The 15,981-nt window shown below is 44.2% G+C and overlaps 2 protein-coding genes across 2 annotated transcripts; one reads left to right on the forward strand and one right to left on the reverse strand.

Annotated features, from left to right (window-relative positions):
* Positions 1 to 4: 4 nt before the first annotated feature.
* Positions 5 to 8,969, reverse strand: LOC108026661 (uncharacterized). Its single transcript, XM_017097700.3, has 3 exons — positions 8,563 to 8,969; positions 549 to 752; positions 5 to 493 (listed from the first exon to the last, which is right to left on the reverse strand). The coding sequence occupies exons 1-3, from the start codon at positions 8,621 to 8,623 to the stop codon at positions 168 to 170; spliced, it is 591 nt and encodes a 196-aa protein (XP_016953189.1). The 5' UTR covers positions 8,624 to 8,969; the 3' UTR covers positions 5 to 167.
* A 2,359-nt stretch (positions 8,970 to 11,328) lies between these two features.
* LOC108026660 (uncharacterized) lies at positions 11,329 to 15,947 on the forward strand. The gene is made up of 3 exons (XM_017097699.3): positions 11,329 to 11,616; positions 14,487 to 14,759; positions 15,044 to 15,947. The coding sequence occupies exons 1-3, from the start codon at positions 11,562 to 11,564 to the stop codon at positions 15,388 to 15,390; spliced, it is 675 nt and encodes a 224-aa protein (XP_016953188.1). The 5' UTR covers positions 11,329 to 11,561; the 3' UTR covers positions 15,391 to 15,947.
* Positions 15,948 to 15,981: the final 34 nt, after the last annotated feature.

The raw sequence follows: 15,981 nt of genomic DNA on the forward strand, positions 1-15,981 counted from the left end.
TGGCTTAGCTTACTTTGGTTCCTTTTTATTTAATAAATAAAGTTGATTCTGTGTCTTTACAAATACAAAATTTACAATCAACAAAGACTTCAAATGCTCATTTCCTGTGAGAAGAGTGGAGAGTGTAGAAGAGTGGCCCGTGATCTGCCAGCTTAATACTAACTAGTCTAGTGTGAGCCCAGCCCCAGGAGCAGCAACATGGTGGATCCGAGGAGCGTGCAGCCCAGAAAACTGCTCGCAGATCCCGCCGCTGAAGTGGAGCTCTCCGGTGCAATGGCGTCCAGGGAGTGCTCGGCAATGATCACCTTCGTGTAGACCTCGGAGTGGGAGGGCAGAACCTGGCAGTGGTACGTGCCGGCGTCCTGGGGATTGGCCTTCAGGATGGTCAGATCGTAGTTGGCGTCCAGTTTGAAGTTGGGCAGCACCAGGTTCTTGCCATTGGAGATGACGTGCTCGCCGAGGTACCACAGAACTACGGTCTCCGTACTTTGCACTGGAAATCGATAGATTTTTAGGCGGTTTCTCAGGGTGGAATGGATTAGACTCACGATTGCGTCCCACATCGCACTTGAGCACCACATCCTCGCCTCGGATTCCCGTCACTGTGAGGGTTTTGTTCACCTTCTCGCCGGCACTGGGACTCTGGGCCTTTGTCTGCGGACTGGGCGCACTGTCGCTTTCGTCGCCGTAGTCGAAGTTCTCGTCATTCTGCATTTCCTCTTCTTCGAGGGAGGACTGTGGGTATGAGAAAACTGAAATGGAGGCAAATGAAGTTTAACTATTTGAAATATTTATAAAAGGATCTTTGTTATATATATGTAGTAAGTATAAATTTTTACCCTATGTAAGTAAAACCAAATACATTTTCCAAAAACATTTATATTTAGTAAGAATTTTCAGAACTTCGAGGAAGTAAATAACAAATAAATTAATTGAGCTATTATTATTATTTCGTTTTATAGCTGAAGATCAACTATCATGACATAAAATTCTTTTATTTCAACCTTAGTAATATAAAGTTCTTTTTATTAACATTTAAACTGAGAGTTATCTTTTCCGATGGCCTACAAACCGGCTGTATTTTGCGGTATCTTCAGAAGACCGACTGTAATTATAGACCATTTGATTGTTTATAACGGCTGCCCGCGGGAGGTCACATCAGCCGCGCAGTTAGTCGGTGGGTTAATTAAAGGAAATTAAATGGAAATCGAAACCGACGCAGACTTCTGCTGCTGTTCTTGTTTCACCAGGGTGCACTAGGCCATCACGACGGCCTGTGTTTGTGTTTATCTTTATCATTTTCATTTTCGCAGCTCAAATTCATCGGGGGTGCTGAGGGGACAGCTGCACCGATGATGGGTTAAATTAAAGGCAGGCAATTCGCATTCAGGGGTTCCCTTTCCGCCTGCGTTTCCCTACATAATTACCACCGTGCGCGCAGTGACGTAGGAAGGGGGTTCCCAAAGTGAACAAAGTATTTCAAGATACATAAATTTATATGTTCTTGTTTGAATGTTTATATTTTATACCTTATTATTACAAATTATATATCAAAAACGAGTAAAACTTTTAATATTTTTTCGTGTTTTTATCATAATTAAAGAGGAAAAGTAAGAAACATAAAGCATAACAAGTACAAGAACTTGAGATCCAACCCCCTTTAACAAATCCTGCGCCTGCCTCTGCATTTTGTGCATGTGTACAAACACATTTGGTGGAAAACATTTCGGGGAAATGGGGTCACATGAAAAACGAAAATTAAAATGAGCGAGTGGAGAGAGAGAACAAGAGTGCCTAGCCCAACACTCCCCCTGCAATCGCTCTGCCCCACCCCCTTTTCCGCCTCTGGGGCGATCGCCGCACCCACATGTGACGTGCTGACGGAAAGCCAACAACAACGCGGCGGCCAGAAGAACGGCAGCGCGTTGGGCCACTTTTGTTTTTCGGTGGTGTCGCCGATGGACACACCGAATTGAAAGCATTTCACAACAATGTCCATTTTCGTAGTGCCAACTGCAACACGCACACTCCTACAAATAAGATTGCACCGTGAAAAATACTTTAAAATTGATTTGCACCCCGAACGTTAATTTCAAATTTGTCCTACTTTAATAATAAAAATAATAGTAAACTATACTAATATGTAGTATGTTATATTTACCACTTTACCATAACTCTTAATTATATAATTAAAATAATGTGGTGTTTGCCACAGTTAAAGATTGATAGCATAATAATTATATAAAAATATTCAATGATATAAGATCAGAGTAAAAAGAAGACGAAGGACGGTACTTTTTTATAAATATTCATAAAAAATATGTAAGATCAGAGTAATAACAAAGCGAATGTAGTTCTTAAAGTAATAATATATATATAATATAACAATATAATATAACAAATAGTCCCCCAATTTCGCCCCGTGTAAATAGCAAAACACCGCACACACCCTCTAAATAAAAGGGACAGTTTGGTTGGGTGATTGTGAAAAGTTTAAATTTACATTTTGTCGACTCGCTTTGGTCGCTGGTTTCTATGGGTGTTATGGCCAGTTTTTCATCGTTGCTCAGCGTAGCGTGCTAATTTTTCTCTGAAAACAAACAGCAATTGCCACTGGGCGTCCAACTCAAATTCGAATTCCTGCCAAAAGCGAATGCAACGAAATCGGGCGATCGCTTCCCTGGTTTTCTTGCATTCCACGTCGCCTCCTGATGCCCCACTCCTCCAGAGAAAATGCACATTCACTCACGCATTCGCTCTTTGTCGTAAACTTAAGCCATAAAAGAAATTTATTCTCGTATTTACATTGAACGAAAAAGACACTGAGGCCGTCTGAATTTATGTTGGACGCTTTCCGCCCCAAAAAACAGTCATTCAAGCGGCAAGATAAGCGGGGAAAAACAACAATTGCAATGAAAGTTTATTTGCAGAATTCGTTTTTTGGGAGGACGATCTGAATCGAATTGTTATTTCGCTTCCGATAAACATAAGCCGATAAGGCAGTCGGGGAAGATTGTAAGGAAAAAGCAAATACAAAGTATACTCGTATTTATAAACGGCCTGTGGATTTTGTTATTTTTTCTTATCTTTAAGAATTCACTTATTCCCGGAAGAACTTCTGCCCAAAGGACTTAATCCCAAAAGAGTAGTTATGTATGGAACCATTCCTACTTTTATTTGTCGCTTTCAGTCCCATTCTACAGGAAATATAAGAAGAAAGAAGAAAGAGCCTTGTATATAATTGTAAATTTTAAAGTTTTTGACACTAAGATAAGAGTAAATATCAAAGATAAAGAATATCAAAGCATTTAGGGCCAGCATTTATAAAACCATTAATACCGCACTCAACCTATAACTTCACTCCGCAGCCTCCCGAAATGATCTTAACCCTGGATTATGTACGCTTCGTGTTTTTCCCATCTCCAGAGATAAAAGTTTACCCACCTCTCCTAGCCCTTGTTTCCCGCCCGTTTTAATTGCTACTCAGAATTGGACCGACAACAATTTATCATAACCATGATTCCAAAATGTAAAGGCAGGGAAATGCGTTTCGGCTAATAACCCAGAGCCTCGGGCCGGAGTAAGTCAGCATTAGTGCCAGTCACTCCCCTTCCCCAAGCACATACATCCCCCTGGCCGGGAATCATTCAAGTGCAGCACTTTTGCTGTTGGTTTTACTACCTGTGATAAGGCCCCGAGGAAATTAAGAGTCGGTCGCGGGGGGAGCGAGCTCTCTGATCTTTGATCTCCTTCCCGGTGTTTTCAGGTTTGTCCAGCCGGGTCTGTCCCAGTCCCTCCCCTCTGCCTTCCATGCACTCAGAAAAATGGGGTATGTGTTTTGGAAACTCATTTCCTTATAGTAAATAGGTTCAATATCGTTTTGAATTTCGGTATGCGAGGATAGTTTGGAGAAAGAAAACGTTCTACCTTGTTAGGAATAACACACATTAGAAACTGTGTCCTTAAGGGAGTACTATGTATAATAATAAATACAGTCATTTTAGTGTCAGAAATAACATTTCTCACAGAACATCATAACCTTTTTAATATAAGTGAAGCAGGGCTATTCTACTAATAATTTATAGAGAGCTGTACCACATTTTCAGGCCAATTAGGACACATTTTCCCCAGTGCAGTACGTGACTGACCAGTCAGGAGAAAGACCTGGCCCAGGGACGGAGCTGCGTTATACGAGCCGAAAATTGTGAGGCCTTTTCCTGGCCATTGTGTGTGCCGGTGTGCCGGTGTGCTCGAGTGTGTGTGGCAGATAGAGACATGAGGCGAGGCGGATAATGATAATGGCATTCGGGTTCTGTGAAAGCGATCAGGTTACGGCCACGATCCGGGAGGAGAGAACCTCATAAAGCGACTACCTACGCACCGGGCTCTTTGGAATTGGCCAGGACAGGAGCTGCCCTACCCCGAGGGGCGGGGTGGGAGTCGAGCGCACAGATGCAGGGGCAGATGTGCACCGGGACAGATGCCGAAAATAGCGAATTATTCGCAAGCGTGCGGCCGGTCCTGGAAAAGGGATTGAGGCCTGGGCGCAGTCCAAAACCTATTTGGCAGATGCCAAACTAATGGCGTACTTTAAAATTGGAAAACGAAATGTCTAAAATATGCAAATATAGGCGCGCATGTTTCAATCAATCCGGCCTCCATTATCCGAATCGATTTATTCCCCTTTCCATTTGTTTGATCCCCCAGATGAGGCCGGCTACAGCCATGGCATCAAGTGGACGCAATAAATTTCGATTTTCTATGATCCAAACATCTAGGTTCTGGAGGCACTTTCAGGCGTGCGCACTTCCAAATAAAGAACATTGATTTCACTTAAGCGATTTTACATTGCGCCCCCGATCGGCGGGCACAAGTTTCTCTTCTTGAAGTCCCCCAAGAGTGCAGAGAAATGTTCCCTTGCGGACTTGGGTGCACGTGTCTGTGGCAAGTGCCTCGGCTTTGGGGTTCCAAATTGTGCGGGCGCTCTGCCAACGGAGGTTAGACGTCTATATGGTGTATGGTGTATACCGAGGCGCGACTTTGGCTACGCCTAGCGCATACTAAACGCCCTGGGCAGGGCCCGGGTCTTCCGACTGGCTGCCAATTAATATGCGGCGCTCCTTTCTAGTTCTTCCCCACACTATATTAACCATTTCTCCAAGTAACTATTTGGGTTCGTTTCGATTTGGGTTATTTATTGCCATTTGGCTGGAGACCTCCGTTTGGGCTTGGAGCCGCAGTCTAAGCTTCAATTAAAATTTTAGCACGCACCCGAAAATGATTTAAAATATCGACGCATTAGAACTACCTTAGGAATGCCTGGAGGAATGTCGTTAAAAAATTCCTAACTACTTTATTAAGTTTCATACATTTTACTGTATACAAGTATTAACTCCTCAAAACAATATCTTCATTTTGTGAAAGAAACTTTTTAAAAACTCGACTGAATGTTGGATTTAGTACTACATATAATTTTCATTTTAATATTTATAAGCTACTGAGTTCGGTATAATCTTGTATAATTCCTAAATAACTTAAGAAAATATAAATTCAACTATATAAATTCGACTAAGCACCTGGTGAAATGAAACAATTTAATTCTTATATTCACAGATGTATGGCTGAGTCCAGAGATTTACTCGGAGTCCGGCATTCCCAAGCTTCTATCCAGAACAGCCAACACAGCTGAATGGGATACCCCGAAGTACTTACTCCCGGCACCATTACCATCAACTCTATGGCTCGTAAACTCTGGAAACATTTCCTCAAAGCCGCAGCATTTGACTTTGACTTCTGCCTGCCGCTGAATCAGCAGTTGGGTTCTCCATTATCGTGCCGATCATCAGCGCCTTATGTGCCGCCTCGGAGGGGTTAGGCCATGTACAAGTCTGCATCGCCGCGTATGTACCCATGATCGTGCCCCACTTGAGTGCTGCACCAGCACCGCACCCCCTCGAAAACCCGCACTCCGCGACGACAACTCATTCAGCGGCAGGCGATTCGCCAGCAACGCTAAGTAAATTGATTCTTTAATTGTCGAGAATTGGTTACCAGTTGGCTTAACTCGCTTTTGCCCGCCGACCACTCCCCCGACCACAAAGCCCCCATATTTGCAGTGGATGCGGCTGTGAATGCAGCTGTGGATGTGGCTGTGGATGTGAATATGGCTGTGAGTGCAAGCAAAGAGTCGGAACGAGAATCGAGCATCGCGAATGAATACATGAATACCAGGCCATGGCGAGCAGACAAGACAGCTTCGGTGAGTCATCGGGGTCCAAAATAAACACCCGGGCCTCCGTAGAGCAGGAATTCTGCACAGGCAAGGGCAGGCCCACACCCGGCCACTCCCACTGCCCCGACTCCCGCGCATTTCGAGCAAAACAAAATCTTTTTTTGTGCTTCGCGGTTCTGAAGCATTCGCGGTCATCCGATGCCTTCTTTCGTGCTCCCCGCCCGGGCATTTCGATTCGCACCGAGCTACACACAAAATGCCATGAAATTTAATCGCCAAAGCGGGAAAAATAAAGAAGAACCCAGGGCTCTGCACAAGGAAAAACATGTCCCGAGGAGAATACCATGTTGTCGTGTTCTTGGGCAAGAGAATTTTGAAAAAGCGCTGAGCAGAGACATTTTTGGGCCATGGTTCTGACACTTTCAGGAGTTGTTTACACATTTTTGTTGATCGGACGTAAATATCACCATGGTAACATTCACCTAAATTCAGAGTTAAGTAAAATGACACTCTCCTAACACATTGTAGACTGCTGCTAATAAAACCTGCTGAAATAGTTCCAACTCTAGTAGTTGGATACAAAATACCACTATAAAAAAGAAAGATACACACATTTAGTGGTAAGTATGTAAGGATATATTTAAACTGAACCATTTCCTATAGAACCGTCTTAAAAATTATCATTTCTATTAGATGAATTTCAAATACCTATATAATAGCATAAAAAAAAGTTAGTCAATAGATAAATGAAAAAATGTAAAGATCTTATATATTTTCTCCCAGTGATCCGCATGATCATCAGTTAGGCTCGTTGTTTACCCATGTCAAGCCCCGTCGGACAACCAAGGAATATTAAGTAAATATGGTAAATATGGACTGAGCAAACATAAATTCCTGGCGAAACATGTCAGCAGATCAGTCGGCGATCTGCGGCAGGGACCGGCTCTCCTCTGCACATACCTACATGCGATTTTGCAATCCAATCAATCTGATGATAATCGCATTGTCTGTGGATTGGGGTAAGCAAACACGGCCGGAAAAGGGCTACGATCCCAGGTGATCTCCGATCACACCACGACCAATAATGTTCTCACGCTTCCTCGCCACGCTTCTTAGGGAAATGGCCCTGCCTGGAGGCCCTACCTACGATTGCGGTGAGTCGAGGGGCTAATTAATACAGGACCCCGGATTGAGTCCGAATCCGACACCGATCCTCACCCAACCCTCCTGCTGCTTAGGTCTCCTATTGATCACCGGATTGTTTTCGCTCATTTCCTGGGTCCGGACAATGGCAGAAGTCTGGAATAATTAACAGCCGTAACCGATTCGGAATCACAAATGGCAAACGGCAAATGGCAAATGGCAGTAGTGTGTGGCAGCACTCCCCTCTTCAGATACTCGCACCTCAGATACTTCCTAGCGATCGAGTGAATGAGCGGGGAGACTCGAAAGCATTCAGGCTGCCGCCATTCATCGCTCGTGATAAATAACTGAATTAATGTGACGGCCTTTGGACAATAAATTATTAAGTTTACTGTGCAGCTCACTGTAAAAAGTGCTAAAATTACGCAAGTAATAAAAGCATTAGCGATACACTATCTATAAAACAAATCATTTGAATAATGCGGAACTCTCGGACATTTTCAAAATGTCAGCGAGTGAAAGATCAGGAATGAATCATGTGATGAATCTGAATGGGCTTATGGAGTCTTGGGAATGCGAAAAAACTATTGAAAACTATTTAATTTTCTGGGAAAAAAACCATTTCCTAACACAATATATATAGGCCGTATATAAAAAAGCATTTCTCAACACTATTAATCGTTGTAAATAAGATTCTCTAAAACTATATTGGGGAATCATAGTTGCTATATGAAATTTAGTCATTAACATTCTAGTGATACTATTTAAATAGCCTTCCCAAAATTAACAAACATTTGGAACACAATTCTTGCAACACAGAATTTTGAATTTTGATATTTGCGCAATGTTTGAACATTTAGGGTAATGAAATAGTGAAATGTACCTATATGAGGTACACGTTTTGGTGGCCTAATCAACTAGCTTATTTATGTTTTTTCCGGTGCACGATCGGCGGGACAAATGTAGGTCAGAATGTGTTTGAAACATTCCGGCAGCGGCACTATCATCTCGACCCGCTCGGGCCCAACAATCACATCGACTTATAGTGAATTCCTGCACTCCAAATCCCGGCCCGAATCTGATGCACTGCGATTAGTGGAGGGAAGGGGCCTGGACACTGGGGTCGCCCCCAGCTCGATTAGATTGTGGGTCCCCGATTGCATCAGGTTAACCCCGAATTCACTTACCCGCGGAGCTGCCCACGATCAGTAGGAGTCCGGCCACTAGCAGCGTTCTTCTGGACATCATGTTGCCGTGCTCACGGGTGTCTGTGGCTGGAGTGCTCTCGCCGCCGATCGCTGCTGAAGTAGGTATCCAACGGGTGCGTTTGCGGCTTTTGTGCCACTCCGAACTGTGTCACACGGGACAAATTGATTTCTGGCGATCTCTTGGGCTTTCAAAATTATTGCCGCGTAATTATGTTGACGTTTAGCGTTCCAATTTCCGGCCAGCACTGTCAGCACTTTTACTTGATTTTTTCTTGGCACACAGAAGATAAATTGTTTTTGGCCTGGTACTGGTTCTGGCTCTTCCAAAAGTATCTTAAAGTTCGAGAATCCGGCTACCGACCGTTCGCTTCAGCAGCAAGACGAGAAATGGACATCGGTGTTTCCATTTGAATGCTGAATGCTTGTCTGTCTGCTTTCCAAAGAGAGCGGCAAAGAGAGTGTGCGCCCGAAAGAGAAAGCGTAAGGGAGCGTGGATTGTGTGGCGCGAAACAATTTTATTTAAAAACATTCCCTGCGAAGGGGTTGTATTTATAGAAAGAAAGCATTTCCTGGCCATAAATATGAGTTAACGGATGCGCACCTCTGGATTGTGCTTTAAAAAGCACAGCCATTTACACAAGCCGAATAAACAGGCGCCAATTGAGTGAAACCCTAGCGAAATGCAATTTCATTATGCCACATGCTCGGTCTGGATTCCTCCAATTGCTGAGCAGCACATGGTTTCCTCTGCCCTCCCTCCCGAAGACCGTCTTCGAGTTGCGACCAAGATTCGCGGAAATTTATCTGCATCCCCGGAGACAATTCGCCTGATGCAATTGCGGCATTTTCTCAGGGCTCCAATAAAGCCGGCCTGGGAAGCCGTGATTTCCCCGACCGCCAAGGGGTAGTATCCGCGGAGTTGCTCCATCACTTCTGCCGCTGCCTTCCCCTTCTTCCTGTCTCCGACGATGACGCCTACGTCGGGCGAGACGCGGATACTTGGGTGCCCGGCGCAACAGATGCAGATACGATTTATGAGTGCGACAGCGACCGCATTAAGTGTAGATACATGCAACATTTGCACTGCACAAACAAACAAACAATTAAAATTAATCTACGAGCATAAAACAAAGTGCGTTGCATTATGGATCTTGCGCAGATAGATCTCTTTGAGGCTGTGTGTGCGCTGCACTGCGGCAAGTATCTGTAAGTGTGGAATGCTGCAACCGGAGAATGTAAAATGGGATATATAGAGTGGGTAATTTCGTATTTATTTTATACAATATTATACATTTGCGAGGGCTTTTTATCAGAGTTTCTATGAATTTGTTTTCCCTTAAGGAAACCAAATAGTCCAAAAAGTATATTCAGGAAATGGTTATTTTGCATTTGGGACCTAAACATTTGGCACAAGGGCCTAATAAATGGAACTCTCATATGCTTTATTTTCAGTGCAAGAATGGTGCGATGTTTACCCTGTCTTCTTTGGGTGCCAAGCTTGTAAACATCCGCAAATTTAGAACAATTACAAGGGGGTTCTGATTCGGATTCGGATTCGGGTTCTGTGGGGCCACGGAGAGCGGAATGCGACTGGATGGGCGTGGATATTAATCAAATATTTATATTTACACACACCAGGGCCACCACACTGGAATGCATTCGTGGTTTCCGAGAATTTTTCTTTTGAAAACAAATTAATCAAACAACAAGGGCGACAACAACAAAGCTAAAAGCCAGCAGAAGACTGGAAGAATGGCCTGCTGTCAGCAGGGAAATGCGAGAGCTCTGCTGGAATCGGCGGTCGGGAAATTGAAATGTTCCAAAGGCGCGCAGACTCCCTAGAGCTGCCGCCTAAGAGAGCGGAAGCTAAGAGACTTCCACTCTCTGCTGCAGTTGGCAACGCGGCCAATGCATTGGGTGCGGGTGGGGTGGGATGGGTGGTGTGTTGCACCAACTGCAAGGGAATGCTGGAAAGTGGAATTGACCTAGGCTCTCTCCATGGCTCTCTCGTTCGCTCTTGGTCCTGCCAAGTGGGAAATTGGTATTTTCGCGTCCAGCGAGCGCGCGCCTTCCGAAATTCCAATTGGGCACTCCTGCGACTGTGCAACATGAGTCATCTGCTCTCCTGCGCCGCCTTCGGTTTTCGGATTCCCATTCGGTTATGGTGCTTCCTCTTCCCGGTTTTGCCATTTAAGCGAACAGAGGAGCCTCTATAACTGGGACACCCAAGCTTAAAACAATAATGTATGTAAAAGCAGGGTTATTCAAAAAGCGTTGTTTGAAATTTTCAACAATATCATAAATACACAGTTTTGATAAACACACAAAAAACGATTAGTTAGGATTCAGGCACCCAGCGAATTGTCTATTTAAGCAACGCAATAGTTACTTTTCCAACCATAGTAACTTTATACACAGCTTACCATTTTATTGAAGTTTTACTCCTGAAGAAGTTTCTACAGTTTCGTAACTAACGACTTAAATTGATTGATTTCAACAAACCTTTGATTATTAATAGGTGATGTTATAACATTTAGGTGGTATATCTTTTTTGAAATTGGTAAAAATTTGTATTTTAACAGTCAATAATAGGACTCTTATTTTTGAGAGCTGAATTTTAGTCTGACTTTAATCTTATTTATGGCGGTATAGCTTAATTTCTTGTCGCACCCACATATGTTGTTCCTCAGACGCAGCACTGTAGCTGGATATCCCTCCGTCGGCACTCGCAATCGCACCTCTCATTCCCACCGACAGTCCTCGGCGAACAACAGGCACGATAACGACAGCCCACGCCTCAGAGCACAAAGCCGCGAAACCGAAGCGACAAAAACAAAGTCAGTGCCTCGCTCGCAGTTTATCCTCAAAGTTGGCAAACGGCGAACCAGAACCCGTTCGCTGAGATACGAAAATAAGAAGCGAAAAGGATCTCCAGGAGTGCAGTTTGGCAAGCCCGCAACCACAAACGAGCGACGGAAATGAGGCATCTCTGGCTGCTGCTCCTTATCGCCTGCGGATCTGTCCAGCTCCCAGGTAAAAATCGGTTCATCTCTCACATCTTGCGCCGCATACAGAGACCCATTAGCAGAGACAAATTAACTTCGATTCAGTTCGTAATCTCTATGGGCCGTGGATTTGTTTCGGGAATCCATGTGCATGCGGGTTCCATAAGAGCAGAGACTACTTCATCATACACAAGGAAATACTTACGAGTTTCTTGTGTGTCTGCCGCTTCTTACGCCCACTCGTGGACGCTAATTTGCATAATCTAGAGATTATAATCCTGGGAAAAAATTTCCACGGCACTTGTGCTTGTGTACGAGCTGCGGCGCTTAAGTAATCGATGGATTACACTGCACTTACCCCGTTTCCGCTGACCCAGTAAGGCAGTGCTTTAACCAAGTCAGCAGCCCCCAAAAACATATGCTCCTGGAACTGCCCCACCATTTGAACTTTTCCCAGTATTAGTAGTATTAATTGATCCATTCGAAAGTAAAAGAGCTCAGTTGAATCACAGCGGTGAATAAGAAATGCTCAGTGAGTATCCCGAAATTCCCCGAAATTCAAGCGACTCACAGATGAAGAGGTTAGTCATGGCTTCCCATTATATTAATATTGATTAGATGTGGCACGGGGATTGCCTCACCGCCCGTATCAATATCAAGTACGCGGTTAGGTATTCACAGGCGGTTGCATTTTCGCCATCCCCACATGGAGCCGGCTCCAAACTCCATAAAACACTTGTCTGCCACCTAAACTATCAGGCAAGAGTGCCCATGGGTCGCCACTTTTATGGCAAAGTTTTCCTTAAACGCTGGCCGGAGTTATTAAGGGGGCGGGAGGGGGTGAAGTGGGCGAGGAAGGAGGGGAGGCAAAAGTTGCCCGAAAGAACGTGTGTCATTCATGGAATCGACGACAATTTGGGAACCACTTGTAAGCAGGGTCCGTCTTCCCAACGCACGATGACGAGTGTACACAGAGGAAAAGGAAAACCTATTTCGGACATGGTTCTAACGATTTCATACTGAAAATGTTCGAGCAATGGAATTTCTTCTTATTTCAGACTTATTAGTGTGCAGTTTTGATCTTTCACGAACCAGTTCCCACAAATGCCTTCCAAAGGTATTCTAACCGGAAGGTAAAACTGTAGTAAATTTTAATTGTGGAATATCAATAAAACTTGTTCTACGTACCGTTGTTTCAACCGTATCGAGTTCGACTTACTTCAACGCAAGATCTAACTTGGCAAAGTAGAGCTATGAAACTAAGTCATTGTTTCAAGATAACCCAGCCTGTGGGAAAGTCAGCATGCGACGTAGCTTTGATCAATGAGCCATGAGCTTCTGATAGTTTTTCTGTGCGTATACGAGCATTGTTCGGTGGTTCCAAATAGAGAAATTAGTGGAACTGCCATGAAAAGGGTGGCAGGGGTTCGGGTCGGAATGAGCACATTGTTAAAAATATCAACATGATTAAAGTGGCTCTTGAATAATTAAGCGGCTGGGAGTGGGTCTGGGGAGCTGTGCTGTGGGACGGCTGTCAAACGGAAGAGAATATGGCGAGGTAATTGTCGTTCCAGGGTTATTTATCCGACTTATCGATATTAATTATAATACGGGGAGGACAATGGAGGCGTGAGATTTCGTGGGCTTGTCATATGAGTTGACAGTTTTGCTTGGGGGACGGGCCCTAACTTTCTTCACTTGACCCTGAAAGTGGAACCTTGTCTTGGTCATATTTTGTATATAGTATGGAATAACGTCTTTATCAATCATCGCTCTATAAAACCAGTATAAAATAAATATTTATTTTGGCAGAGCAATCAAAAGTGAAAGCCATTAAAATCCAGCTTTTTATACGAATAAATTCCATGATATCAGACTTATCTGCCAGATACGCCCCTTTATCTTGAGTTCAACAACTTAAATATTTGCGTGAACATTGGTAGATTTATGTGGCATACTTTTTGGCTTCGAGAAAGCCCCTAAACATCCACCGAGCCACGCGTAATAAATTAAACTTGCTCCATATTGCCTTTATGATTCAGGGCGATAAATTCATCCCCATTTTCCGCTGACCCAAATCGAGTTTTCCGGGAAAACACAAGACAGTAACTACGCCAAGGCTAAGAAAGGTGTCCCGACATGTCAGCCGCCGTCTTTTCATTTTTCCTAACGAGAGTGTAAACAAAACTAATAACTTTGCCCACACACCCCCGCCAGCACATAAGCCCGCGAATTATACACCGCAAATTGGCAATTTTCGCAGCCATTAGGCAATGCGCTAAGCGCGCAAATGACGCAACCGAAGAATGTACCTGTATCCTTGGGCCGAATCCAGATACATGTGTATATCCCACGAAATGCCATCGAGTGTGTGGCCTGCATATGCTGAGTGCTCCCGAAAAGAATTCCGTTCCGTGACCTGACCTCCAACTGGAGTTGTAACCATCATATCACTCCAGAATGGGCGTTGACACGCTCCCTGGCAAATTCACATATAAAAGGGGCTTGGCCGGCGGCGTATTCCGTATTCCGTTGATGGTTTTATGTTGCCTTCCCGGGTCTTTGGGGCTTAGGCTGGGAAACTATCCCCAGACACGGAAATCTGGGCTGGCACCTTGTCCCTTTTCGAGTGCTTTTCAATGGATCACCGAGAAAAAACAACGACTTTTTGCATATTTTTTAAAGGGACGAAATAACAATTGTATGTTTAAAGAGTGCTCAACACTAAGAAGGATGTCTAAAAAGTACAAAATAATTTCCATTTAATAAAACATAAAATTGAGACGTACTTCAACCTCCAATGAAAAGATTTTTCACATTGATAACGACCCGTTTTTATCCGTGTAGCAAAAACTGCGTGTGCTTTTGGGGAACCTAGCTTATTACAATTTATTCCAGGTGTGCTGACCTACCCAGAGGCACTCCCAGCCAAATCTTCTTCAGCTGCTGGAGGCGGCGATGGGGGAGGAGCTGGTGGCGGAGTCACTCCCACGGAGACCAGCAAGGACTACGACTATGAGGATGAATCGCAGCAAGCCGCGGCAAACCTGGCTAAGTCAACGGAAAGTCCCAAAATACCCGATCCCTACTTCGAGCAGACTGATGTGGACATATATGTGCCGATCAACACCACCAGTGTGAAGCTCGACTGTCCTGTAAGGAACTACAATGGTGAGTTCATAAATAAAAATATATAAAAAAAAGTTATTAGAACCTTAGATAAAAATCTCTAATTCTTAAGAAACCAACTTTGGTTTTTATATCTTTATAAATCGTGTATTACCTAAACCTAAGACATAGGAACTTTGGTTTTAGTGTGCCGAGTTTTTGTTTGTCTTGGAAAATGTACATTTTATTCTTAAAATTGGCACCTTTTAGGGTGTTTTCCCTTCGAAAATATTGACCTGTTACCTTGAAAGTCCTTACCAAATATTGATTTTTATCTGTTTTTAAAGCCCAACATCACGTGCTCCTCTGGTACAAGGGAAAGACACCTGTCTCGAACGGAGACAACATATTCGACAAGATTTACAGCATGGACAAAAAGTTCTCCCTGACCGTTCCGCTGGCCTCCAATGCGACGGAGGAGCGGTACGTGTGCGAAGTGCCCAACAAGGCGCGACGCCAGGTGACCATTCGCTTTGGACCGGAGCCAAGCACCACGGTTCCATCTGCAGCGGGCGGCTCGGCGGTGACCTCGGCCCCCGCCAAGGACTCGGCGCCCCACGGACGGGACATTAGCCTCTGGCTGATCGGCCTGCTCCTGGCCCCTCTCCAACTGGCGGTGTCCTTCCGCTTTTGAAGCGGGCCAAGTTCGAGGGCCCACTAGAATCTGCACCACCGGCATTACGTTTGGAGATGCGCACCGCAACAGATGAGCTTGACTTTGGGATGAGGCCTTCGGATTACGCCGATGGCTAGGCAATTGACTATAGGTGTTGCTTTGTTACTTTAATACATACTTAGGAAACCGATTTTCGGGGAAGCAAACTTCCCAGAGCCATAGGTTATTTGAATTACACTTCCAACTCTGCTTCCTCCTACTTCCAACGTCGATGTTTTAGACCCCTCTAAAGTAGTTGTTTGTAAACCACTCTTTAAATAGATATGCCAACCGTAGGATTGAGTTAGCCTAGTGTGATTGCTTTAGTCTTGCGCTTAACGAACCGAGAGATTAGTACATAATTGATTTTAACTTAGCGGAACAAAATGCGATACCAAGTGGCTTAAAGAAGGATACTATATATATGTACATGTAAGCAGATTACGAATACATAAAACAATGTATGCAATTTTGTCGGATATAAAACTGAAATAAACTAGAGCTGCTATAGACCCAGCTGAATCCATTCAACGAAATCCACCCCTATACGCAGGCCGGCAGGATTCAGTG

This window comes from Drosophila biarmipes, chromosome 2R, assembly GCF_025231255.1.
Source record: "Drosophila biarmipes strain raj3 chromosome 2R, RU_DBia_V1.1, whole genome shotgun sequence".
NCBI classification, from domain to species: Eukaryota; Metazoa; Arthropoda; class Insecta; order Diptera; family Drosophilidae; genus Drosophila; species Drosophila biarmipes.

What these genes read in the sequence shown, in the direction of transcription:
- LOC108026661 (XM_017097700.3), bottom strand. Translation starts at nt 8,623, where the DNA reads ATGATGTCCAGAAGAACGCTGCTAGTGGCCGGACTCCTACTGATCGTG. An exon ending in GATCGTGGGCAGCTCCGCGG is followed by an intron (nt 753 to 8,562) that starts GTAAGTGAATTC and finishes CCTCCATTTCAG; the next exon opens with TTTTCTCATACCCACAGTCC. An exon ending in GTGCGATGTGGGACGCAATC is followed by an intron (nt 494 to 548) that starts GTGAGTCTAATC and finishes ATCGATTTCCAG; the next exon opens with TGCAAAGTACGGAGACCGTA.
- LOC108026660 (XM_017097699.3), top strand. Translation starts at nt 11,562, where the DNA reads ATGAGGCATCTCTGGCTGCTGCTCCTTATCGCCTGCGGATCTGTCCAG. An exon ending in CGGATCTGTCCAGCTCCCAG is followed by an intron (nt 11,617 to 14,486) that starts GTAAAAATCGGT and finishes AATTTATTCCAG; the next exon opens with GTGTGCTGACCTACCCAGAG. An exon ending in TCCTGTAAGGAACTACAATG is followed by an intron (nt 14,760 to 15,043) that starts GTGAGTTCATAA and finishes CTGTTTTTAAAG; the next exon opens with CCCAACATCACGTGCTCCTC.